This window comes from Podarcis erhardii (genome assembly GCF_964252035.2).
Source record: "Podarcis erhardii genome assembly, chromosome: 1".
In the NCBI taxonomy this organism is placed as follows: Eukaryota; Metazoa; Chordata; class Lepidosauria; order Squamata; family Lacertidae; genus Podarcis; species Podarcis erhardii.
Window position 1 is genome coordinate 133,606,937 of NC_138497.1, and position 27,275 is coordinate 133,634,211.

The 27,275-nt window shown below is 41.8% G+C and overlaps 1 protein-coding gene across 7 annotated transcripts in view; it reads left to right on the forward strand.

Annotated features, from left to right (window-relative positions):
- The window catches only part of AGAP1 (ArfGAP with GTPase domain, ankyrin repeat and PH domain 1), a 335,918-nt gene that overhangs the window by 277,369 nt on the left and 31,274 nt on the right, over positions 1–27,275 (forward strand). For all 7 annotated transcript variants that reach the window (XM_081863021.1, XM_081863022.1, XM_081863025.1 and 4 more), the window contains 3 exons: positions 10,256–10,410; positions 12,349–12,439; positions 14,609–14,831. In XM_081863021.1, coding sequence (XP_081719147.1) covers positions 10,256–10,410; positions 12,349–12,439; positions 14,609–14,831 — 469 coding nt within the window. The remainder of the gene's footprint in view (positions 1–10,255; positions 10,411–12,348; positions 12,440–14,608; positions 14,832–27,275) is intronic.

The following is a 27,275-nucleotide window of genomic DNA, read 5'->3' on the forward strand; positions in this document are numbered from 1 at the left end:
CTCTAATCCAAAAGCGAGACACAGCCAAACCATTTGCATGTGCTACTCTTGCTTGTAAATTCTGTATATTGTTGTATTTCTAAAGGTCGCCTGGTGCCAAAGTTCACAAATTGACTTACATTGCTGTTTTCAGTGAAGGCAGCCATCATGGCTTTTGTATAATAGCAGATTGAATTTCTTTCCTTCACCTTCATTTGAACAATGCAATTATAAACTGCCTTCTTTTTTTCCTTTTTTTTTTTACAAAGGTCAAAGGTCAAAATTACTTGGAAACCAAAGGGGGGGGGATCTTCATCTACCATCTCAGATACCGTATAAACGGTGATGCTGAATGCAAAATAGGTCACAATTCAGTAATCTTCTTGTAATGGGGGGAATTTTTTTTTCACTTAAGTGCAAACCAAATGGGTCAAGTAATCACAAGCGCATGCCCTTACACTAATTGACTTATTTTGGAATGATTATAACTATAATATTTTTCTTAATGTCACTGTTTTCTGGGCTGTTGGTTTTAGTGATTGAGAAGAGACAGCATTAAATCTCTTGTAAATTTTAAATTGCATGCTATTTCTGTAAACAAGTCCCTGTGTTCACATTCTGATCATTAACCTTTGGTGATTTATATCACAATCTCTTTTTTTCACAATTACTACTCTATCTCAGGCAGTTGCCTTACTTACCACCAGATAAAATGTATCTGGGACACAAAAGTGCTTTTTTACAGCCACTTGTTAGGGAGCAATTTTACTATAATATTGGTTTATTTCCCATTGTAAAGATTAAATTGTCACCTTTTAAAATAACAAAGCTGTAAGCTCTGAGACAATATTTGCTACCTTTCAAATGGCTTTTAGAAGAAAAACTGGGACCAAATTAGTCATAAATATCCACTGCCTGGGAATAGTAAATAAGGATTGTTTCTCGCAGTTAAAACAGAACCGCACATGTTCACTGCTTTCACCCCAAAGTGCTTCACTGAATATTTCTGTATTTTGCTCTTTCATTTGTTGTGTCTACATAGTGTTTCATTTCATCTTGATAATATTAGGTTTCATTATTTCCTAGTTATCATTTTGAGAAGCATATTACCTTGTTTGCCACCAAAATATTTATTTAATTAGAAAATGTTTAAAATCTTTGCTGGAAAAAATATCCTAGCAGTGTGCTAATTCCATTATATATAAAGCGTGACTAATTTCCACCAACCAATTAAAAACAAATTGCATAAAATGATTATTAAAAGCAAAGATAAAAATCAATAAAACATTCAAAACAAATATAACTGACACGTGATTGGGTAAGCTTGCTAAAACAAAGGTTTTCAGCAGTCAAACAATATAGCGAGGGCACCTCCTTACACCACTGGGCATAGAATTCCAGGTCAGAGATATTGCCACACTAAAGGAATTACACCTTTCAGTGTGGAACAAACCAAAAGCACTTTCAAAGTTCAGGTTCTGCAAATCAAAGTAATCAGATGGGTGCATGGGGTAAGACTATCCCTTAAGTGAACTGGTCTCAAGCCATTAAGGACTTGCATGTACTTATGGCAACACCTTGAGCATGGTCTGCTAATCAATCAGTAGCCATTGCCGAACTTTGACCAAAAGCTGACAAACTCAATGTGGCAGCATTCTGAACTTAACTGCAGTTTCCAGATCAACCACAAGAGAAGCCACACATAGAGTGCATTGTCGTAATTCAACCTTGAATTTGCCACAGTGTCTGAATGACTGTGGACAAACTATCCGGATCCAGAAATGGTTGCAACTGTCATACCAGTGGTTCTAATCACTGAGGCTGCTTGGGCCTCCATTGACAAAACTGGACCCAGGAGCACCCCTAGACTGTGTGCCTGCTCCTTTGGGGGAGTGCATTCCCATCCGGAACAGGCAATTGACCGATACAGTCGGATACAATAACCACTCAACCACAGAGCCTACATCTTGTGAAGATTCAAGATGAGTTTGTTTTCTCTCAGTCAGCCCACTACTGCATGCAGGCACCATGCAGGGCCTGTATGACCTCCCACAATTCAGATGTTATGGAGAAGTAGAGCCTTTGCCCCAAGTCTCCTAATGGCTGCTTCCAATTGCTTCATGTAGATGTTAAACAGCACTGGGGAGAAAATGGTGACCTGTGGCACTCCATAGCATACTTTCACTTTTCAATAATTCACAAGGTGTCAGTGAGTTTCTCTCTTAAAAAATCAGAGAAACAAAACAGCTCAGGCCTGAGCACAGCAACTCATCCCAGTGGTCTTGCCCCAGTGAAGCAATTGCAAGGGCTGAAGGTCTCCTCCTTCTACAGCTCCCTAAGTCCCCTCCTCCCCCAGGCCCTTCCCAAGCAACTTGAGACTTCTTTGCCTTGTCTCTTAGTTCTGCCCTCTTCATACAGCTGTGGGTTCTGGGAGACCAGGGCGGAGGGGAGCTTGTCACAGCAGGAAAGGGAGATACCTGTGCTTTTTCACAAACCTGACTCATCTCTGCCTTTTGGCTTCCCTCCCCCCCTTATTTCAGCTTTTGCTTTTGCTTCTGCCTCTGATTCTGGACTGCTCTCTGTTACAGCCTCTTCCTGCTCACTAAACCCTGTTGCCTCTTCAGCTTCCAACACCACCTCTTCCTAGTCTGTTCCCTCTTCTCCCTCTGACCTCTAATTGCCATTCCACCACCAATCCCCTGGCTCTGAGCCTTCTTCCCTTGAGGGTCTCCAGCTGGTTCCTCCCACCACTCCTCTGCATCCAGCCAGTCCATTACAAATACAGGAGGGAAACTGAGGCCCATTTGGTCCCATTACTTGGTCCCATGACTGAAGTTCCACACCCCTGACTTTAGGAATCCAGGAAAGGCACAATTTCATTCCAGAAGAGGATGTTGGAGATAGGTGGTTCAGAGTTAGTATTGGAGGAGAAACAGGGAAGAGATGATGATGATGATGATGATAAGGAAATGCAGGCAGAGGAGGTAGATTGTGCTGAAAGAAGGGGCCAGAGAGAGAACCCCACCTAAGGCTTATAGACAAGGAGTGCTGTGGTGTTGCTTGGGAAGGGAGCAAGGAACATGAAGAAACGAGAGGAGAGGACTCTTGTAGGCAGGGACATTCACAAAGAGTTGTAATATGTCCCTGGCCTTGGATATTCCTTGACCAATTTTTTTTTTTTTTTATTAACAGAGAATAAATAAAAATAAACTCATACAAGTTATCTTACCATTTCTGAATGCTGACTGTTAGAGCTGTTTCTTATCTCTCTGCTAGTTCCCATGATACACAAGTGTTACTAATGACTAATTTGGACTTCTGAAAGCTCAAATATATGCTATTTTATGAATTCTTTTTTTACGTTGAGAAATGTGTTTTTATTATTATTATTATTATTATTATTATTTACATAAAAGTGCTATTAAAAATGAAGAAAAATAGAAGAAAAAGAATATAGTATATCACTATATTGTTAGCAGTTAACAATTACCATTTTTAACATACTGTATTTTGTATAAATGAGTTCCAAATTTCATTATACTTGTCCATGCAAAGTCTACCTCTATAAGCAATCTGCTCATAGGTGGCAAGAGTAGTCAGGTCTTCAATCCATTGAATTAACGGAGCTGTACATTTATCTTTCCAATGTAGCAACATCAGTCTTTTGGCCGTAGTGAGGGCATGGAGAATCCATTTGTGTTGTCCAGTGCTCAGATTCTACTTAGTAGATATATAATTCAAAAGCGTATTATCCTCTGAAAAATATGTATTTGCATTTTGGAAATCAATGAATAAAACTAGTATGATAAGTTGGATAAATGTTGTTAAATTTTTATTTATACTGGAGCAAACAACTCCACTGAGTGCTTTCTTGAGTGCCTTCACCGTTTAATATCCAAATCCCCCCAAAGTAGTTATTTACTTTTTGCCATCCTTCAAATATAGAAAACTTCCTGCCCGTTAACCCTCTCTATTCTAAATTCCCGGGCGGGGGGGGGGGGGGGCGATGATGATTAATTGGCCCACTAACCTTTTAGAGGAAAAATAAAATAAAGAATGGCAACAACCTGGATCTGTGTTAAGAGTAGGATTCTTTTTGAAATCAGTTTGATGGCCAAGTTGCTTGTCCCTGAAGATAACAAAATTAGCCACGTGGGACTTCGTCTGCATAGAAACTGGACACAATTAGAGTAATACTCACTGTTGTTAATGCAGTTTGGGATAATTGGGCAAGTTGATTTTGACAGGTTGATGGTGCTAAAATACTATTATAGTGGACCTTTCCATGCATAACAGTTAAACTTAGGAAACTGTTTAATAAAATGTTGTGATTGGGCTCACAGGGATTTAAACTGCACGAACTGCAATACTGTTGGGTTTAAAAGTTAACCATTTAGTTCTGAAACCAGCTTTTGAGAGTATAACCATCTTTCCATCAGACCTTTTGTGAACAGAGATAACTTCCTCAGGATATGTCTGAACTGCATTCAGAGTCTGTAGTAGCCAAATCCCTGTAAAAAATGTCTTGCTATGGATATTCAAAAATGCTACCTAACTGCTTATCTCTGGTGACTACATAGGAAGCTGCTTTATGCCATTGGTCCATCTAACTCAGTGCTGTCAACACTGACGGGCTGCAGCTAACTGGGCCAGACTAAAGAAAAAAGCTATTGAGCCTGTGCCCTTCTATATGTAAAGCAGTTGTTCTACCATGCAGAACACCTGCTAATCAGCAGTTGCCCTCAGTGAACAGATGATGATCAAACAGCCATGATCCAGAGATCCTTTCCTTCCCAGCAGCTGAGAGCAGCAGTAGTCTTGTGGCCTCTGCACCTGCAGCCAATCAACATCTCCTGACTGCGCAGGCAACTGTTTTAAGTGTTTTTAACTTTGTGTGGGGTTTGTTGTTGGTAGTGATTTTTATTGAGGGAGGGGAGGTGTATCTGGGAGGAGGAGCTGGGGAGAGCCTGGGGCCCCGATTGCAGTGGTTCAGAGTAGGGGGAAGTGTGGCATTAGAGGTGGGGCAGGCTGGGTAAGGGGCACACAGCACAGGCAGTTAGTGACTGTGACGTGTGCCAACTCCTCCTCCAACCTGGGGAATTGCAACTGTCCTGTCAGCCAGCCCTTGGATCTGCAGCTGCTGTTGCTGAATGCTAGGTGGATCTGAATTAGACCTCCCGCATCCATGCTCTGATTATGGATGAGGAGACTGATCTGGCATGTATCACTGAGACCTGGGTGGGTGAGAGGGCAGAGTTGGTCTCACCCATCTGGGTGCTTGGTGCAGCATTAGGCCAGACTTTAAAGTCAGGGAGGGGACTTGTGGTCTATAGAGATTCTCCCTCTCTTTATTTCCAGGCTGTCTAGCTAAGGGAGGATTTGGAATGTGTGTTCTTGGCATTGGGCAATCGGGACAGATCAGGGATTCTGTTAGTTTACCGTCCACCTCCCAGCAGTCTCCCTGCCTGAGCTGAAAGAGCTGGTTTGGGAGGCAGTGTTGAGGATTCCCAGACTGCTGTTTCTGGAGGACTTCCACATCCATTCCGAGGTGACTGGCTCTGAGGTGGCTCAGGATTTCATGACTGCTATGATGACCATAGGGCTGGCCCAACACATGTGGCAGGTTGCACTCTAGACTTTATTTTCTCAGCTGGGTAGGAAGAGGGCGATCTGAAAGTGGGGGGTATTGATCTCAGTCCCTTGTCATGGTCTGATCACTTCCTGTTGAGAATTATGCTTTCAGCACCTTTTCCCCTCTGTAGAGATGGGAGACTATTAGGATGCTCCACCTTCCAAGTCTGATGGATCCAGTGGGTTTCCAGATAGCTCTGGAGGATTTTCTTGATGATATGACTCATGCTCCTGTCAAAGTCCTGACCAACCTCCGGAATCTCAACTAAAGCATCCATGACAAGTAGCCATCCGACCTCTGAGAGCCAGTGTGGTGTAGTGGTTAAGATCGGTAGACTCGTAATCTGGTGAACCGGGTTCGCTTCCCCATTCCTCCACATGCAGCTGCTGGGTGACCTTGGGCCAGTCACACTTGGGCCAGAGACACATTGAAGTCTCTCAGCCTCACCTCACAGAGTGTTTGTTGTGGGGGAAGAAGGGAAAGGAGATTGTTAGCCCCTTTGAGACTCCTTAGGGTAGAGATAAAGTGGGATATGAAATCCAAGCTCTTCTTCTTCTACTCACCCAACCACTCCCACCCCAAACTGGGAAATAATATTATTGGCCTACCTTGCAGGACTGTTGACCCTTTGTATGTCTCTAGAACTCAACTATGAATAACAGCCAGGCAGCCTGCACATGCACATGCAAACAAAAATACTGTAATGGCAAGAAAGGGGGGAGGGGGGACAGTTGGAACTTTGCCTGGGTGGCTTGGCTTAAGTGACTGACTGCGCATGTGTTGCTCTGGCAACCCGCTCCTCAGCAGAGATGCTCCTGTGGGGAGTGGCGGTTGTTCCATAGACAAAGGAAGGGAAGGAATAAGCAGGGGAAAGCTAGACTGATGTGACTGTCAGTATTTCCACTGAAAGTCACCTTGCTTTCAGGGGCACCGCTTATATTTTTTACAACATGCTCCGGACCTCATCCCTTGCCATTCACAGAACTAAACCATTCATTATTTATATTTTTGATCTTTTTGTAAACCGCTTTGAGCTTTTTTAGCAATCAAGTGGTGTAGACATTTTGTAGAATCTCTCCCACTCTCACACACACATTTTAAAAGGCTGGAGCTGTTCATGAGCCCAGGAGGAGAGAGCCATTTTCTCCTGCACCTGAAGGGATGTGGTGAAGGCCAGCCTCCCTGTGCAGGGTGTCCCACAAGTGGGCAACCGTCTCACAGAAGGACCCCGCAGGGCACCGCTTGCAGAGAAGGATCCCTGGTGCTAAGGGACACTAATGGCTTCAGTCACAGCCTGCCTTGCCCTTGCCCTTGACCACAGGCCAAAGCAAAGGGAGGGGGAGGGCCATTGTGCGCATTACTGGACCATGCAGGTGAGTGACCAGGCACTTCCTGGGTGCAGCAGCCGTAGGGCCTCCCTGGCAGAGGGGAGCTCTGTGCAACATCAAATTCTGGTGCCCCCACCTCTTACCTGCCATTGGAATGCGTGCTGCCAGTGCTTTGGCCGCGCTCCCCTAGAGTCGCTTCTGCGCTGCTTCAGTGGTGGACGAAGGGGGGTGCCGTCTGCCCTGGGTGTCATCACTGAGGGGGTGGGACAAAATGAGTTTTATAAAAAATTGGGCTCACGAAACTTTTTAGGAGTGACGTGGTGGCTTAGGCGCCTGCAGGTTCCGCGCTGCCTGAAACAGCAGTGTGGGACTTGCGTCTGCCTACTGCCTCTGCCTCAGCCGCCCTACAGCCGAGGGGGAGGCGGCGGAGAGGCTCCAAGCAGCGGAGAGGCTCGCCCCACCCCATGGGCAGATCACCCCGCCCCCACAGGTGCAGATTGCCCTGCCGCCAGCTGCAGGATATGCCCCCGCACCAGGCACCCAAGCAGCAGGTGAGGAGGTCAGGCTGCCAAATTTAAACCTGAGAAAGAAGCACTTTGTGTGCCCCATAGAAATCTGCACCTGAGGCAATGGCCCCCCTGCCCCTGCCCCTGCCCACGCTACGTCTCTGGCGGGGAGGGAACAGCCGGTTGGGCCAGGGAGGTGATTAATGCCTTCTTGTGAGAGGGGTTGGTCCCTGCCTGCTTGAAGGAAGAAAAAAACCCTCCCTGGATTCAGAAAATCTAAGTAACTACTGGCCACTTGTTAATCTCCCCTTCTTAGGCAAAGTTCTTGAGCAGGTGGTTGTCAACCAGATCCAGGCACTTTTTGAAGAAATAGATTTTCTAGAGCCTTTTAAATCAGGGTTTAGGCCTGGTTTTGTTACAGTAACTGCTTTGATCCTCCTGTATGATGACCTCTGTCGGCAAAGAGACAGGGAAAATGTGTCCCTGTTAATTCTCCTTGACCTCTCAGCAGCTTTTGGTACCATTGACCATGGCCTCCTTCATGGTCTCCAAAGTCCTCTCAATTGTATAAATGCAATAAAGTGCATATGGGTGTTCGTTCGCTTGCTTCTCTGACTACCAGTAGGAGTTATCTGGAGCCAGCTGCTTGTATTCCCTTTTGCTTTCCACTTTCTAGTTGTGGCATAGTTTTAAGTGTGGACTGTGTAGTCCCTACCACTTTCCCAGTCCCTGGGCTGCCAGACTCTGCCCCTAATCCCATCCATTCAAACTATTTTCATCCATGAAATATTGAAAAGAATACAGTGTTCGAAAACGAGCCTTTTGTTGTTTTTACTGTATCATATGGGAAGGGACTGGAGATTAGAATGCTTGAATTGTTAACATTTATCTGAACTAACTCAATATGAATTCAAAACTCTTTAAAAAACAACTGTGTGGAAATGGTGAGAATGTGCTAAAGTTGAGCTTCAAAACATATACAACCACCATCATAGAAGAAATAAACATCCTACAACAAATCAATTTTGGTTACTGTGACAAACTAGACATGTCAGGAGTTTTTTCTGCTTTCCTCATCTTTTAAACTTAGGTTGAGAGTTCATTTTCAATATAAACCTACCAATAAATAGCAAGAGAAGATAAAATATGACTTAGAAACTTGGAGTAAATACAAACGAGTGATTAAGTGAATGTAAAACTGGTTGTGATAGCCAGCATAAATAAGTACAAAGGAACATTCATCCGAGAAGAAGATCCTAGAGTAAAAGAATGCAAAAAGATTAGAACAGCAACAAAAGCAAAACTCCATATCTAGGCAGATGATCTGACCAAAAGGGAAGTTGATTATTTTGAAATTTTGTTTCTCCAGCTGTCTCAAGCAGAGCTTTCCAAGTTGTTTGTTGTGACATGTTAGTGTGTCGGCTGTAGTGTGTAGGTGTGTCACACAAGCACTCCCCGTGCTCCTCCTGGGGCTGGAAAGAGTTAGTTTAACCTCTGGTTTGCTAGTAAAATTGAATCACTGTGTCACAAAATGATGCATATCCAAAAAGTGTGTCATCAACTTGAAAAGTTTGGGAAGCTCTGGTCTAAAGTAAAGGTAGAGCAATGATTCCAGTGATGAGCAATTTCATTCTTCAGCCAACAAACAATATTAGGGCTTTGTGACTTACATGGTATATATCCTCTGGTTGAGTAGAATTCAGGTTGAATGGAAGAATTTGACAGACAATAGAAGAGATTTTTTTGAAGGATTTTTACCCACAATATTGCACTACTGGGCAGATCGATGTGTGCTGGAGAGGATGTTAGAGGGTGGACACTTTTTTCATATGTGGTAACATATGAAAAAAGTGTCCACCCTCTAACATCCTCTCCAGCACACATTGCAAAAATCAATGTTCCTTTTTGCCAATTCCATCGGGAATTCCACTGGGAACCACCTTAGTACCACTTTTATCATGGACTCCTTGACCCTCCTATATAACCTTAATAGGGGACTTCCGCCGTATAACACTTGCTGAATTGTATCTTTTATTTTTGATTCCAAATCTGCTCCCCAAATTTCTTTCAGATTCTTTTTAGGACTTTCTCCTATTTTTTCAAGTGAAAAGTAGAAAATTTGGGGAGAGAAAACTCTTACCCTGCAGGGTTGGGGGGGGGCATTTTTCAAGAGCAGATAGTGGGAAGAGAAAGCATTTAAGGAGTCCTTTCTTACCATTACTCTTGCATTCCTAAATGCAGCCTATCAAGGCTGATTGTGAAGATTATTTAAAGAATAGTAGAACAACATACAAATGCAACATAATACAAATATACAAAAACAAAAAAATCAGAAAAAGTAAACCTACATCTTAGGTACATTCTGATTTTTCAAGATGTACTTATTTCTGTTTCATGGTTTTTGCAATGTTCCTTTGGGTCCCTTCCTATCTGAACTTTATAATAGAACAGAATAATTCCCAACACTGAAGATAAAAATTGATTCTGTATTTAAATATTGTGGGCTGGGGAATGCTTCTGAGGTTCTGGTTTATCTGTATTACTAACAAAACTGTTCCAAACAATTAGTCTGGCTTCCCCTGCATCATCATCATCATCATTGTTGTTGTTGTTGTTGTTGTTATTTTGCAGTTTTAGCTTTCCTGGCATTTCACTGTGATGAAATCACAGCCTCTCTTTTCGTTTTCTAAATGAGGGACAGAGTTATGAGCACCCTTTGTCTGCTACATCTGTTCTTTTCTTAAAATCATGTTTTAATTTATTCTTTTAAGTTTTAACCCATCATTCTCTCCCTCCATTTTCTCTTTCAGAACAAGAAGATAACTTTGAATTTATCATTGTGTCTCTTACTGGTCAGACTTGGCACTTTGAAGCTACAACATATGAAGAAAGAGATGCTTGGGTCCAAGCTATTGAGAGTCAAATTCTGGCCAGCCTGCAGTCATGTGAGAGCAGCAAGAATAAGGTAAGATAAACAACATTGATCAGAGGAAAAGAATATATGTCATCAACATTTAGACCCTCTATAATGTTTTAAAGGAGAAATTCCTGCAGTATTATTATGTCTGGAATGTTTTGCCTTGCTTTGCATTTAGATTTTTAATAGTAACTTATTTATTGTTTTACTTTTTCAGTTTTCTATATAATTTCACATTAAAATAACTCATTTGGAATGAATAGTTGCTGCTTTTAAATTGATCTAAATCTTGCTTTCAGTATTTTGAGTACAGTACTGCAAAGTAGTAGTTTTTTTCTACTTTGTTACTTTACAATTTTTCCTGGGCGCTGTTGTGTTTCTCTAGGACTAGAAAATGTATGACGCTTTATGTTTAATACTGCAGGAATAGTATTGTGTATCTTCAGGATAGTATTGTGCACAATGTCCCATTTCAACATTTGTCTACAACTGTGATCTAGCTAAAGTTAAAAAAGGTAAAGATAAAGGTACCCCTGCCCGTACGGGCCAGTCTTGACAGACTCTGGGGTTGTGCGCCCATCTCACTTAAGAGGCCAGGGGCCAGCGCTGTCCGGAGTCACGTGGCCAGCGTGACAAAGCTGCATCTGGCGAGCCAGAGCCGCACACGGAAACGCCGTTTACCTTCCCACTGGTAAGCGGTCCCTATTTATCTACTTGCACCCGGAGGTGCTTTCGAACTGCTAGGTTGGCAGGCGCTGGGACCAAGCAGCGGGAGCGCACCCCGCCGCAGGGATTCGAACCGCCGACCTTTCGATCGGCAAGTTAGTCATGACTTAATCCAAGTTAGCTAAATCCAAGTTAGCAAGTTAGCTAAAGTTAGTCATGACTTAATCCTCTTGAAAGCTGTGGGACAAGTTGGTCACAACTAATTTCTTCGTTTCAATGGGGATTTGTCAGTACTAAATTTAGCTGGATTGGGACTTACGTTTCAAGATACATGTTCACAATTTTTTGTTCTTTTGACCTTGGCTAAGGAAAGCTTAGTGGGGGGGTTTTCTCTGTAATTAGGGATGATTACATGTTCAATGTATAAATAAAACTTTTAAGTCTTATGGCTTTTAAACCACAAATTGATTAAATTGGAAAGGGAAATATAGTAGTACCTTCATTCCATAATGGCTCGTACATGTTTTACATTCATAATGTAGAATAAGCTAACTAGAACAGTTATGTAAAATTAAACTTTCTAAAGAAAGAGATTGAGGAAACCACCAAGACACATCCCTGATAATGGCATATCTAGATACCAGTAAAGTGTTTTATAGCTTCTATTGAAATCTGTAGCCGGAAGTTCATGATCTGATACAGCTAGTTGAATTTGCTCAGGACTCAGCTGGTATAGAAACTGAAAGTCACTTTCTATAGAGATTATCTTTCTGGGTCAAAGTAGAGGTCACTGGCAGGCCACTGTGGAGAGAGGTCCGTAACGCAAGCCATAAGATCAATTCTGATCTTTTGATGGTAGAATGCTCTGTTCACCATTGCTTCTATTCCCAAATCTTCCTAACAACCAATAACCATGAAACAAAATTAGTACAGGAATTAATTTAATTTAACAGAATTTATAAGAATGGACTGTTCTGTGGTATTAATGGCACACTTCAGTTCTGAGCTTGCTTTACCACTGACAACCGCCTTTGGATTCCTGATGTCCTGTACGCTCTATGCCCCAGTGGTTCAATAAAAGCTTGAGCTGTCAGAAACATGGATGAAAACTGTGAGCTGTGCTTGTCAGACACAGAATTACAGTACTTAAAGATGCTAAAGGATCAACTTCTGAGAAGCTAACCAAAAGCATCAAATTCCATGATCATGTTCATTCAACCCATTTCTGAACTCTCTTTTTCACCAGCTGACAGAAATGTTGTCTCTGTCTTTTCTTTGAGTTCTTATTTCCTGAATGTGTGTTTCTTTAAATATACACAGTCCCGACTGACAAGTCAGAATGAGGCCATGGCCCTTCAGTCAATAAGAAACATCAGAGGCAATTCTCGCTGTGTGGACTGTGGGGCACAAAGTGAGTACTTTTTTTCCACAAGGAACATTATCCTGGGCTTCATAAAGCTTGTAGTCTCTTTGCTTCAGTGTTACATGAACACCTGTTCTAGTTCTTGCCCTCTTGGTATTATATTCAGTGCTCTTTTCACTAGTTAGTGTTCATTATGGAATTTGATTTGTGTGGTGTATTCCTATTAAATCCTAATTAACGCATGCTGCTGGTTAGATTAAGACCTCATTTTTTTGTAAGTACTGACCTGGAACACTTTTGAGGAGGGAGATTTTTTTCTTCAGTTTCGCATTCTTTTTCAACTTAACATGCTACTGTTATGCTCTAGATAAGAGGGGAAATAATGGCTCTTAAGAATTTTAGGGGATTTTAAAGTCATTCTTTCCAGACAAAAAGGAAAAAGCATGTGATATTAGAAAACGTACAATGCCTATCTTAATATTAGCATGAGATTCACAAATATATGTATATGTAAAACCTTGAGCCTGGATCGGGAGTCAGTGGGCAGCCACTTGCTTTTTAACTCAGCTGATTTGACCCCTCCCAAGCTAATGTGCCGGCATCTGGCACCTGCTATGGGCTTTTGTGGCTACATTGATACAGACCTAGTTGGTCCTTCAGATAACTCAGTTTTTTGAGTGGAAGGTGATGGGATCTAAGTTTTAGCCTGAGGTATGGCCTGGGCGTGAGGGTTTCCCCTGGAGCAGCTGGAATGAAGAGGTGAGGGGGTCAGCTCCCCCATGCACATCCTGCATTAAAATTGGACACACCTGTCTTTTTTTAGTATGTAAAACAGGCCAGACACGCAAGGGAGAGGTCAAATGTCATGTTTGTCCCCTTAACTTCTTTGAACATCATTGTCACTGTGGGAAAGACTTGACCCTAATTTGCTTTTGAGTGTGGGCGGGCTTTGTAGGAATGGATTTAGACACTATTTATATATTTAGTTATTATTATTCCTTGCTCATGTTTATGAGATCAGCAGAGTACCATCCTTTGCAGCTTAAACTTGGAAGCCAGTTGTTAAGAATTCTATCACATGACTGTTACTGTCCACCTTGGATACAAGCTTCAATTTAAGCAAGTCTCCTATCCAGGTGTGGTGTGAGTGTTTACTAGCAAGACCATGAGTCAATTCCAAATTTTCAAGGATCATAGATTCGCAAAAGGGACCCAAGGATCATCTAGTCCAACCCCTGCCATGTAGAAGTATCAGCTAAAGTATCCATGACAGATCTGCTTAAAAACCGCCAAGGAAGGAGAGTCCACCTTCCTTCTGTATCACCCTTCTTGATGTGGACCATCTGGCTATCTGAAATACTACTCAGAATTATAAGCACTGCTAATTGTGCTTTTCCCATGCCTCAACTGGTGTCGGTAGGCTTTGCATTTTCAATGCAATCCAAGATTTCTCTAAAATCAAAAGCAGCACATACTTCCTTGAAATTGCATAAATCGGAATGGTTGCTTTTTAGATGTTGGATGGAGTGCCTTGTTCATCTTTTCTCATCATACAAGCATGTGTTAAAAATGAAATAATGAATCTGCAAATGATGACAGTGATTATTAGGAGAGTAACTGCATTTAGTAGTACAGGTGCACATGGTAGTACAGATGTGAGGAACCTTTGGTGCGCCAGATGTCACTGGACCACAGTGGCCCTGGCCATGCTTGTAGGGGCTGATGGAAGTTGTAATTCAGCTTCTTAGGGACCAAAGTCTCCCCACACCTGTTTTAGGTGGGCTTGGTTTTTATCTTGGACTTTTAGAGCTGCTCTTTGGTTGCTGTCTCTTTGTCCTGAGTTGTATAATCATCTTATTTCCTGTCATCTTCTCCATTTTGCCACCATATTTACCCCATGATAGCTAAATAGGTTGCACTTGTACCTTTATGTAAAAACATCATCTTTAAATTACTTGCTTCTAACCTGTACCATACTTCTGTTGGTAGAAAAACATTTGCTATAATAATTCTTAAGATTTTATTCCCCAAGAACCATGAGCTAAAAGTTCCCTTAATTGGCTAAGAATTAGGGGGTCCAGACTCATCAGCATCATGTATCACTCAGGGGTTCTGTTAAAACTTCAAATAAGAGTTGATTACTGGTAACCTTGCCATAAGTGGGAAAAGCTCTTAGAATATATATTCATTGTGTTGCTTTGTTTTCTTTTCCTATAGATCCTGACTGGGCAAGCTTAAATCTGGGAGCACTCATGTGTATTGAATGCTCAGGGATACACCGAAACCTTGGCACACACGTGTCCCGTGTGCGCTCACTTGACTTGGATGATTGGCCTATTGAACTCATCAAAGTAATGTCCTCCATTGGGAACGAGTTAGCAAATAGCGTGTGGGAAGAAAATACCCAGGGACGTGCAAAACCCTCTCCAGACTCCTCAAGGTAAGCTGTTTCAGTATGCATGCAGGCGTTGAAAAAGTATGTGAAAGATATCTAACCCAATGTTTATCTTTTGAAAGTACCTCTGCACTGCTCTCATTGGCTGAAGTCTTAAATGGGAGCTAAGGCTTAAAGAGCACTCGATCTGTATATGATCCTTCCTTCTCCAAGAAGCTCAGAGTGGTGTAACTAGTTAACTAGTCCTCCAAGGGAGAGATTCCTCTTGCCCGGTTCTAGCTAGCTAGTGTTTACCCTGAAGGATGCGAGCGAGGTCCTTCTTTGCCTGTGTTTCTGTGTGCTTACTATATACATTGTGTGCATACTATATACATACTGTATACATTAAGTGAATCACTGCAGTTGGGAGCAATACCTGCCAACCCCCAGACTGGTGCTTGTAAGCAGATTTGGGGTTGCGGTGTCAGAGTTCTTTCTCCAGATAAACATTGTAATTCACAAATACCCTAAGTATGGTCAGCAAAGCATAAGGAAGGTGACCTGTAAGTTCAACACTACCTCCCCACCACCACACACATTCACCATTTGTACAGGTCTCTTTGATTGTGTCATCTGAACAGACTGTTTAAGAGCCAATTTCATATTTTTCTAATATTTCCATTAATTGCTTTTATGCAAATAAATAAACAAGGAAAGGCTGTTTTCATTGCTGCCTTTATAGATAACACTTGTTGTTGTGGATAATAGTATTAATAGAATACAATTTTAGACCAATATATAAGAGTTTTAAGTTTCTGTGAATCATTAATTACTGCCTTTATTTGAAAAATACTGGCTCAGGAAACATAATGTTGTTGTTGTTTAGTCGTTTAGTCGTGTCCGACTCTTCATGACCCCCTGGACCAGAGCACGCCAGGCCCTCCTGTCTTCCACTGCCTCCCGCAGTTTGGTCAAACTCATGTTGGTAGCTTCGAGAACACTGTCCCACCATCTCGTCCTCTGTCGTCCCCTTCTCCTTGTGCCCTCCATCTTTCCCAACATCAGGGTCTTTTCCAGGGAGTCTTCTCTTCTCATGAGGTGGCCAAAGTATTGGAGCCTCAGCTTCACGATCTGTCCTTCCAGTGAGCACTCAGGGCTGATTTCCTTAAGAATGGATACGTTTGATCTTCTTGCAGTCCATGGGACTCTCAAGAGTCTTCTCCAGCACCATAATTCAAAAGCATCAATTCTTTGGCGATAAGCCTTCTTTATGGTCCAGCTCTCACTTCCATACATCACTACTGGGAAAACCATAGCTTTTACTATCCGGACCTTTGTTGGCAAGGAAACATAATACAACATAATATTTTAAGTAATAAAAAAGCTGTCTTTGTAAATGTATTTCAGACTCTTTTCCCCCATTAGATTTTATTAAAGTTTGAAAGAAAATATATAAAGGTTAATATTAAGTTGGAAAGAAAATACACAAAGGTTAATATTAAATATCCAATATATTTTTTATCAAAGATAAATAAACAAATCTAAATAAAAACCCAAACCCAAAGGGGAACAAGAAAAGAAAAGAGAGAATTCAGACTCATTTTTATTGCCCATTACCTTTCAGGCAACAAACACTGCAGTAGAACTTCAAAAACCTGAGTGCTTTCTTCCTAAATAGGAGTGTGGGGGTGTTAAATGTTCTTTCTTTGGTTTCTGCTCCATAACATTGTAAAAATATAAACCCTGGTGTGTCTTTTGCTATTGCAGAACAAATATAGCTATTTGGATCATAATGTCAACAGTGCCATTACATTAATCCGTAAATATCAAAAATGAATTCTGGTGCCATCTTTGATTCATTATTTGATTACTATATATGCAGACATTTGTGTAGACATAAATAGTAAAAAAGTTTATACTGAAGTTAAGCTAAAATCCAGAGAAAGTTCGATCTACCCATGACCCATTGAAACTATATGCTTATCTGTCCTCATAAATCTCAGTTACCAGTATTTCAATGGGACAAATCATATCTGGATTTCATACTTCTTGCTACTAATTTGCAGTATAGGTTCATGAAGTAGTTTTGTTATCTGACAATGTACATCCTTCTTATACAAAACAGACAATTAAAAGTTGTGTGTTATAACTTTCCATTTGAGGAATATTTAGTTTTCTACTAGTTTGCAATACAGCTGCCCTCTTTTTTTTCTCCTTTTTTTTTTAAAAAAAGTACCATGTTGCATAAATGTATGATGTTTGTTTTAATATCGTTGTTTCAAACACAAGGTGTCAGCAAAACCATAAAGTATTTCTTACCTGTTTTGCATCCCTATGATTGCCTCTGGGCACCGGTAGCCAGAAAGGGCATACTTTTTTAATGTACCACAAATGATTACTTTTTTTAGAAGTAGTTGAATGATTTCCAGCATTATGTCTATCTGAACTGAAGTTTACAGACTGTAGTTAATCCATAGGTAGAGTTCTATGTCAAATGATTAATTTTCTTAATTGCTAGAAGCTGAGTTAAGGAAGCCAAACAGCTCTCCCAAGCCAGTAACCTTCCATATCACTCTTGCAGCTTGGTTGTGATACATAAATAATTTTGTAGTAGCATTAGTATGTGTAGGATACTAATAAGCACCAGGGACATATGAAGAACTGTCCTACCATTTCATGGATATAACCACCTTGCAGAAAAGTGGCATCACATACATTTATATAAAAAAGCACATATGTAATTTTTGCCAAAAAAAAATCTAAATGGGTTTACATATTGATTTGCATGTTGGTTGATACCCTAAGTTTTCATCACTTCCCAAATAAGTGTTAGCCAGCTTGCAGTTTCAGAGCAGACTCTTATCTCCAGTGAGCAAACTACTGTGCCTTTGTCCCATTCTTACACTGATTTAACCGCACAACACAAATCACGCTTCTTGCCCACCCTTCTTTGTGGGCAAGTTTAGAAACCAGGTGTTCTGTTCAAAATACATCCATAGCTGTAAATGCGAGACGTTTGCATCAAGACTCTGTAATTAACATATATTTGTTGCATTCCTAAATACACTAAATTTCATGCCCCCCACATCCAAATTTTGGCCAAAATTAGTACAGGTAAAAATAGGCCAAATCTGTTACATTCAGTTTCTGTATACTGTAGTCATGGCAACTGTCTTTCATGCACTGATACTCTTTCAGATAAGATTACTCCCAACCCTTACAAACTCTGTTATGTGGTAGTGCACTTTCTTTACTCATGGGCCATAGATATTTTGGGAGTAGCAGGGAATGCTCTGACTGCCACCAGCATGTATACTGCTACCCCTCCCCCCAAGGTTACACTCTGGTTTTGCCCAGCCCATGTACCTGGTCTCAATCTGAGTGGCTTCAGAGACATATAATTACCCTAAGTGAAATTTTGCACCCTCAGTAGAGTATTTAAGACTTTGTAACCTAAAGCATTGTGCCCATATCCTAAGCCTAAGTATGACTGAAATAAATTCATCCTCTTACCTTGTTTGTCCTGCTTAGACTTCCCTCTTGTTCCTGTATTGAATTTTGGGTTGTAAGCTTCTTTGTGCAGAATTTCATAAAGAGCAATGTACATTGATAGTGCTATGTAAATAATACCAATAAGAAGAAAAAGTATATTGATTCTCCACCACTTAATACTATCAAATAGGGTAAATTTCAAGTCTTACTATAGGAAATACTTCCACTCTTGTAATTTTTAAGTTACTATGAAAATTCAAATATTTCAGGCGATCTCAACATTAAGGTAAAGGTACCCCTGCCTGTACGGGTCAGTCGTGTCCGACTCTAGGGTTGTGCGCTCATCTCACTTAAGAGGCCGGGAGCCAGCGCTGTCCGAAGACACTTCCGGGTCACGTGGCCAGCATGACGAAGCTGCTCTGGCGAGCCAGCACCAGCGCAGCACACGGAAACGCCGTTTACCTTCCCGCTATAAAGCGGTACCTATTTATCTACTTGCACTTAGGGGTGCTTTCAAACTGCTAGGTGGGCAGGAGCTGGGACCGAAAGATGGGAGTTCACCCCGCCGCTGGGATTTGAACCGCCGACCATACAATCGGCAAGTCCTAGGCACTGCGGTTTTGCCCACAACATCATACCTAACTTTAAAATCTGGCAGTTAGAAACAGATCATTCTTCATAACCAGGAGTGCAGTGGAAGCTGCAATGAAATTTAAGCAGAGGTTTCACATGATTCGGAGTAAAATCTTGGTGAGCAGCTACAGCTTGCAAGTTAACATTTGTGGTCTGTGATTTGTGTGACTATACCAAGCACAAAAAGTTTATAAAGTTGCAGAGCAGGAGGGGAGCTTTTGAAACTACTGTAGAAACAAGACCAGCTGGCTTCTGATTGTTTTCAGTGGACCACTGATTAGGTCAGCTTTAAAAAGCTTGTAATTGGCTCCAGCAATTACCAAACAACCCTGAGAACCGCTTCTCAAACTTCTGGAGCAGTGTGACAAATTGAAGCTGACTGCTGCAGGAGGAATATCGACTTCCTATTTCTAAACAGGGGATCATTAGTCAAGAAAAGCATCTTTTAATTACTCCCAGGAAAGGGAGAAAAAGGGGAAATCTTTTGGTATGGATTGTGCAACAGCTGACATTTTTTCCCAGTGTATTCAATATTAAATTTGATGTCTTGGGGGCATCTGTCCTTAAACCCTCCCTTCATAATGTGGGTCAAATTAGATGTGATCAATGTTATAATTAAATGAATTGGGGTTCAAATCAAGACTTTCCCCCCATCCAGTTGCTATTGATACCATTTAAGCAGGCACCTAAAGCATTGATTTTGACTGGTGTGACAGTGAAATGGCAGTGGTGTCTGAACAGCCACACAGGGACAGAATTCTGCTTGATAAAAGAAAGTATTGCTTTTGAATAACATGAAAAGACTGTCCATCTTTAAAACAGGAATTAATAAAATGTTTGCCTGTATCTTGATGCTGATCTGGAACTACCTCATTAGTTATTTTTCCTCAATGTTCATCTTAGGATATGCTTTGTGTGTACAAATGCGCTGCCAACCCATGGGCTCTGTCCAGATTGCGGGATGTCCTACAAGTCGCAGCAGTACAGGAATGTGATCTAAGTTGGGTTCCTCTTGTGGAACACTCAGACTTCAGCAGACTTATACGCATATCTAGAGGTTGCCCAAAAAAGAACTGGTTGCAATTCATGTCAATATCGTGATAGGAAATTGAAGAGCTCCATGTCTTATCTCCCCCCTTTTTTTGTTCTATATGTTGCCATTTTTTGTAAATGGCAACATAACTTTGTCGTCTCTAGTGATAAGTTTATAACTAGAGGTTTATTATAAGTATGTCAACAATTTGGGAGTTTTGTACTGAGTTATTTGGGGCTGTGGTAAGGGAAATGAGAACTCTGGTAAGAGCCCATTAAAGACTCAGCGACCACGGAATACTGGCTGGGGTAGAAGCAGAACAGAGTGGCTGGACAAAGGTGGGTGTGGGTGTGCAGAAAGAAGAATTTCAGTGTCCAGGTAGGTTACTTCCTAGTTCACACTTAAAATGATTGATTAAAAATAGCTTCTATTTGTATGCTGGGTTGGACTCGATGGCCCTTGTGGTCTCTTCCAACTCTATGATTCTATGATTCCACAGTTAAAACCATGCTGAAGGTGACTTACAGCATATAAAAAAAATTATGTAACTACAAACATAACCAAAGTAGTCAAACAATAAACAAAACATCAAAATGTGTGCAACCAGATTGAACAATTTCTACATCAATCGTAAGATCCAAAATGAAGATACAGAAAATGGACATCAACAACAGCCAACATCCCCCCCCCAAAAAAAAACCCACATGTCATCCATAGACATTCATGAAGAAAGTCAAGGTTTTCATGTAGCTGAGGCTGGACACAAGTCAGTCCACACACCCCTCAAAAAAACAAAAAGAGGGAAAACACAAATGTAGCTCAATAAAGACTGAACATGCTCAGTGGACCCAGAATATTTGTTTATTTTTATTTATTCATATAACTATATTGTCTTGCTTTTTCAGGCATTGGGCACTCAAGATGGCTCATATTATCATAAAAACACAGTGTAACCAGCAATTTAAGCTATAAAAAGACAACAGCATTAAACATTAGTAAAGAACATCTTACACAGTTAAAGTCAGTCAGATAAATAACATTAATATTGCACCTTACAAATTACCCACTCATTTGTAGTTTCCGGAGTTAGTGTCCTCAGCAAATTATCCTTATTCAAGTGAAAGTGGTCCTTGGAAAGGTGGGTTTTTTAAACCCCCTTTGAAGTCTGCAGTGTCAAAACTGCAGGGTTGACTCCCTGCAGGTTTGGGAGGAAGTGCCACAGTCTGTGAAGCACCATGGGAAGCCCCTGTCTCATGCTCACCAACTTCAGCAGCAGGTGGGCATCATTTTCGAAGTCAGTCCCACAAAGAGCATATGGCAGGAACCTAATCTGAGAGTGGCTAATGCATGAATTACTGAAGCATGTGGTCTTGTGATAGTCCTAACTGGCCTATCAGCCCAGGAGAATCCCCTATCTATCAGCTTTGTTTTCCATCTAGAACCAGTTGTGCCCCTTCATCTCAATCAGCTGACTTTCCCAGTCACAGCACTTCTATCCACTCCAAAACTGTCTCCACAGTCTCCCTGGAATTTGCAGATGAAAATAAGTGATAGAGCTGGGTGTCATCCATATATTGATGACCCCTTGGTCCAAACATTCACTTGACAGTTATTTGCAACACTGTTTGCATTTCAAGTTGAAAGCTAAAGTTTGCATTGCAGCTAGCTGAAGGTTTTTTATTAATGCTTAATGTGTCCTCCAAGGTAAGTTGGTTCTCTAAACATCTGCAAGTGTCAGCTGATTCTGAAAATAATTGGTATTATGCTAAGTGCGTCTGTTTGGGTTTGGGAGGGGGGGTCTTCTGTATGTCTCTGTATATATGGGTCAGTACAACTGTGTCCATGGGATGTGCCTATGGGGGCCATCACATTGAGCTCCTACACTTCAAAATTAGCCACTATACCACTGGCTGGCTGCTGAATTCTTGTGCTGATGTGAGTGGCAGGGCTGTAAATATAGGTAGCAAAGTACTGATTCCCAGCCAGGCTCAGGCTGTGATAGCCAAGTGGACAGCCAGGGCTCAGGCAAGGAAAGACCAAAGCTGGCAGGTTGGCCCCAGAAGCAAACATTAAATACATCTGTCTCCATTCTGCTCTGAGTACCTAAATCACAACAGCCACTATGCTGAACAAGACTGGGGCTGACTGGCAGGCAACCGTCATCACAGCATTAATGCAGAAGCAAGACTGACTGTTGCCCTGCCCATTCCAACAGCCAGGCTAGGCAGATACTTGCTAGGTGGTTAGGAAGATGATTCCACACCTCAATAAAGCCGGATATGATGCTGCTTGTCGTTCATGGCAATGCCAGCCGAGGGGCCTGATGCTCTGCATTCTCCTGGCTGCTGCTGTCTGTCCAACAGCAACTTGGGGGTTTTGCTGAGCAACAGTGCCCCACCCCCCAAAACTCTGAACTACTAATGCCAGGCTGGTCTGGAATGGAAGTTATATCTACTCCTATTGAGAATCGTGCCAAGGGATGGCCTATCAAAACTGCTTGTAGCTCAGATGTAAACAACTGCATTGCAACCTTTCTTTGCCTTATTAAATCTGATAATAAAATGATGGTGTAGTCGTATCAGTCTTGAATTTCTGATACAAGGATGTAAGTACCACAAGCCTCTGGGAACATCAGTACCTGTATATTCACTGTTGTCAGGCTTTATTATTTCTTACCATCTCTTTTCCTGGTGAGGTCAGTGTTATGCCCCTTTTGAATGTGCTTCCATGCTTGACACCTTTCGCGCGCGGGGGGGGGGGGGGGCTTTAAAAAAAGACTTTATTGTGATGGGCTGACCAGAACCCATCTGCAGTTGGGTGGCATCTGCTCCCCACATGTCACTTCCCTCATTAACAAGCAATTGAATTAATTAAATGCTACTCAGAACACGCATAACAAGCTACCGGCAGTGTCCAAATTAGCACTGATAATCAAGGATGATTTCCTTTATTATCCTGCTAAGTGGTGTGCAGCTTCTGATCTCCCTGTCTGCCCTCATCTATTTACATACCCCCAGCTTCTGCCTTTTAGAAGCTGAGGTTATCTTACCTAGTTAATTTGCCACAATCACCAAGCATGGCGGATTGATATTCCTGCTTCTGCTGAAGCAAACCCCCCCCCCCCCGGTCCTCTCCCCCTTTTCTCCTTCCCCATGCCTGGTCCTTTGTATCTCAAGCTCACTGATAAATTAAAAGCCACCCCTGTGGTCTCTCAAGTGAGTAATAGAGGCAGAAATTTCATTTTGCAACTGGCTGATTTAATGATCCAAAGGGTAATTAATGGCCTGATTATCTTAATGTTAAATATGTCCGGCAGCAATTACTGTGACCTCCCGCTTGTCAAGGTCCGGGCTGTGCTCTTCTTTCAATTAAGTTCTCTGGGGTTTAATGGTATGAATAAACTCCTCTGATTCTATCATTCCGGACTCTGAGATATAAGCGAGCTAGAGGCTCGTTTGGAGTTTTAATCAGCCCGTCTTCTACTTGAGCGATCAGCGTTAACAATTATAACAAGGACAGTTTAACTTTCTTCCCGCCCACCCCCATGCACACCCCCATTCCCTTTATTTTATTTTTTAAGTGCTCTGAGGGAATTCTGCTGGCTGCAGCTACCGCTTTGCTAGACTCATCTCCCCATTTATAAATTATCATGTGAATGTTGCTGTTTTTCTATTTGACAGGCTAAATTAATTGGCAGGAGCAACCGAAAATGACAGTGCCACTAATTACAACTCAGAGTAAATTTTTGTCATGGTGGCACGCTTGTCAGTGGGTATGCCCCAGTCCTTGCTGTGGCCAGGGTTTGTTGACACTTTCCATTTCAGTTTTCACATCTTATTGGGGAACATGATTGTATATGATAGCACTAACGGACCAAGATTTGCCTTCGGGTTTTCCAGGCATCCAATTTGTGTGCAAGAATGACATTTAGTGCCAATAAAGTTTAGGCAGCTGTGCTTCCACAGACCAAACAGCTGCTAGGGGACACACATTTTACATAGGATATTTTAGCAAGTTCTGTTGGTTAAGGAGACTTCTTAATTCTCTCAGAGTGTTGTAATTCACTCTTGCACATGACTGAGCTATCCTCATTAACTCATCTTTGAGTACATTACAGTTAATTGCTTATTAGTAAATATTAAGCTACATGCGTAAATCTGCAAATTGCAAAAAGCTCACTTCTAATATGATTGGCAAGTGCCATTATGATAACTAATCCATTGCTTTCCAGTAAACCAGAATCTTCTAGATACTGTATTTCACTTCAGGAATTATTTCAGGCATCCCAGTATGGAGTACTTTCACATGAAAGTTTTGCACCTTCTTGAGCATTCTTAGGTGACCATAATTAAGCAATGGGTTTTTTTTAAAGCCTGCCACATGTACTTCTACATACACAGGCAAGAATTACATGCCACAAAACCTGATGTTCACATATACTGGTCCCACGTGTGAAAAACATTCATTATCTGTTAAAGTAGTTGTTACAGGATTGACTGCTGTACCAGCCAAATTTATATTGGCTGAATATATTTCCATGCAAGTATAAAGGCCAAAGGTTTGGTTCCTGCTTCAAATCAGTATGTAAACATCAGCTTTCCTCACCTCTGCAGCGCATCTCCCGGTTGTTCTTCCATCACAGTCTCCTACAACTGGTCTATTTCTTATTCTCCCCCCCCAAGTCCTTCTGTACACTTTGCTTCTCTTTGGGTTCAGAAAAGCTAAGCAAATGGTAAGTTGGGAGGCTTCATTGCCATCAGCACTGCCACCATAAATTCCCTTAGTGCAGAGCAGAATATCAGTAGGTATCTCAGAGGCATTGTGCTCTTAATTAATGGTATTTCTAGTCCCCATGTTACAGACTGGGATGTTGAGTGGGTGGCAGATGGACGGTGATAGGAATGTTGCAGCTGTAGTGCAGTTTGGTCTCTAAAAAAAAAAGGACATGTTGATGCTGTGGAAGAGTAATATATTCATCTGGCAAATCAGATTTAGCAGAATGCCTTCTCTCTGTTTCGGGTTCTAAGATTTAAGTAACTGGGGTTAAAATCCATCAGCGTCTTGGGGTGCATTCTAGGAGCAGAGAGAAGTTTATCAAGCAGCAGCTGGGGATAGGATGTTGTGGAGGAGGGGGTAAAGTAGCAATCATCTGTTGACTGAGACTTGGAAAAGCTTGGGGGCGGGGAATAGAGACCTGCTGCGTTATTGCGCTATTATTGGAGGATAAGGCCATCAGCTGTAGGATAAAGCTATCAGTGGCTACTTGCCATGATGGCAACATTCTGTCAGTCTCCACTGTTTGAGACAGTTTTCCTCTGATTGCCAGTTGCTGGGATTCACAAGTAAGGAGAAGCTGTTGCACTTAGGTCCGGCTTCCTGGAAGCATCTGGCTGAATACTGTGAAATAATTACTCTTTGGGTATAAATTGCAATCACTGAGTATAAATTGCAAGTCCCTGAGCCAAAGCAGGGACTTGGAATTGAGCATTTCACCATTGTATTTGTCCCCTGCATAATGACACATAAAACATATCCCATATATCAGGGGATTGGGGAAGAGAGAATGCCTTCCCATACTCATATAGGGGGCTTCCTGTTTCTGGTACACCAGGAATGGAGTCTCTCCCATCACCACAGAAGACACAGATGGAGATAACCAAATAATGATGGGGGGATTTCATTCGGTGCATTCCTCTTTGGTTGAAAGAGGAACCAGGTTCCCATCCGCAGTTTGCCTGCCAGTCTGTCACTCGATTCCCCATGGAATGCGAGGGCAGGCAAAGGCACGGGGGGCACGGAGCACTTTGGCTGCCATGACCCTCGCCCAGTCCCATTCTTGGAAGGACAGGTCATCCTGCTAATTAGATTCTAATTGGAGCAAACTACAGTTCCTAGAGACGATGAGATAAGAAACTGTGAAAACCCAGCTACAAGGATGTAAAAGGTTTGGATTGAGAGCGGATTTCATTTGGTGAAAGCGACAATGGGGGGAAAGGGAGCCCACCGTTTGCTCATTTAAAGTTTTTCTCTACATTTTTTGATACGGCAACCCTACCCAGAATGCAAGTTCTATTTTTTAAAAAAATCTGCACGAGTGAGGATGAAAGAAATTGAATATAATATGATATTGAATTGAATATAATATGCCTATTTGTGGGGAGAGAGAGAGAGAGAGAGAGAGACTGGGAGCCTCAGTGGTGCCCCTCTGGAGGCTTCAACCAGGGCAAAAAACCCAGCTAACCCTACCTCCCGGCTCTGGCCCCAGAATCTTGTCAACTTTTGGATGCTGCTCAGGATATATTCACTGTTTGAAGGCTTGGCCAGTATCATTCTTTAATAACTTCCAGATTAGATTAGAGCACTATAACATGTTCTTTGTAGGCCTGCCTTTGAAGACAGTTCAGAAACTTCCAACTAATGCAGAATAAGGTGCCCCTTATTATTATTATATTACCAGTTGTGGGAAAGTTTTCACGTATCAACTGTTTTGCACTAGTTGCCGGTTAATTTCTGGACCCAATTCCAAGTGCTTGTTTTGCCTTTGAAGCCTTTAAAGCCCTGAACAGTTTGGGTCCTGATGATCTCTGGGAACAAGACCACCCCCTCTGAGCACTTAGCATCTTCTGATATGTGGAGGGTAGATGGACCTCATTAGGAGTAGGACTTGCTTGGTTTTAGCCCTGATGCTCTAGTACTGCCTTTCAATAAAAATCTACAACTTTCTCCCAGCTGTTTTTCGAAAATAGTTTTATTTTTTAATCTTTTATTTCAGATTTGTTGCTGTTGAAAATTGCTAGTTGAGTTCTTGATTAGCCAGTGCTGTATTCCATTGTGCTGCCAATATTTATTACTGTTGTTGTTGTTGTTGTTGCTGCTGCTGCTGCTGCTGCTGCTGCTGCTGCTGCTGCTGCTGTTTCCATTTTTAGCTGCTTGGTTTCACTTGTATTACTTTCTTGATCTTTGAATTTGAGTAAATGATAAAATATAAATATTTTTAAATAAAATAGTCTGGGCTGTGGACTGGACCTTTGGGGGGATGGATACGGGAGCGTTTTTCTCCCATTTCCCCTGAGGAATGGAGAATGGGAGGTATTTGTTGCATCTCAGTACTGAAAATAGTGCAAAGAAGGTTTCTCCTAGGTTTGTTGTGGTGTCAGAAGGCTGAGGACTTCCATCTGTTTATTCTGTCCTGTGCAAATATAATATACCACTAATAACTTCAATCATAATGAAATATAAGTGATGAAATAATTCCGGTGCTGGTCAATCGTGCTGTTCTTATCTGGTCACTTACGAGGTCTCAGCAGTGTGAAGCCCCAGAACTATCATAGAATTATAGATCCGGAAAGTTT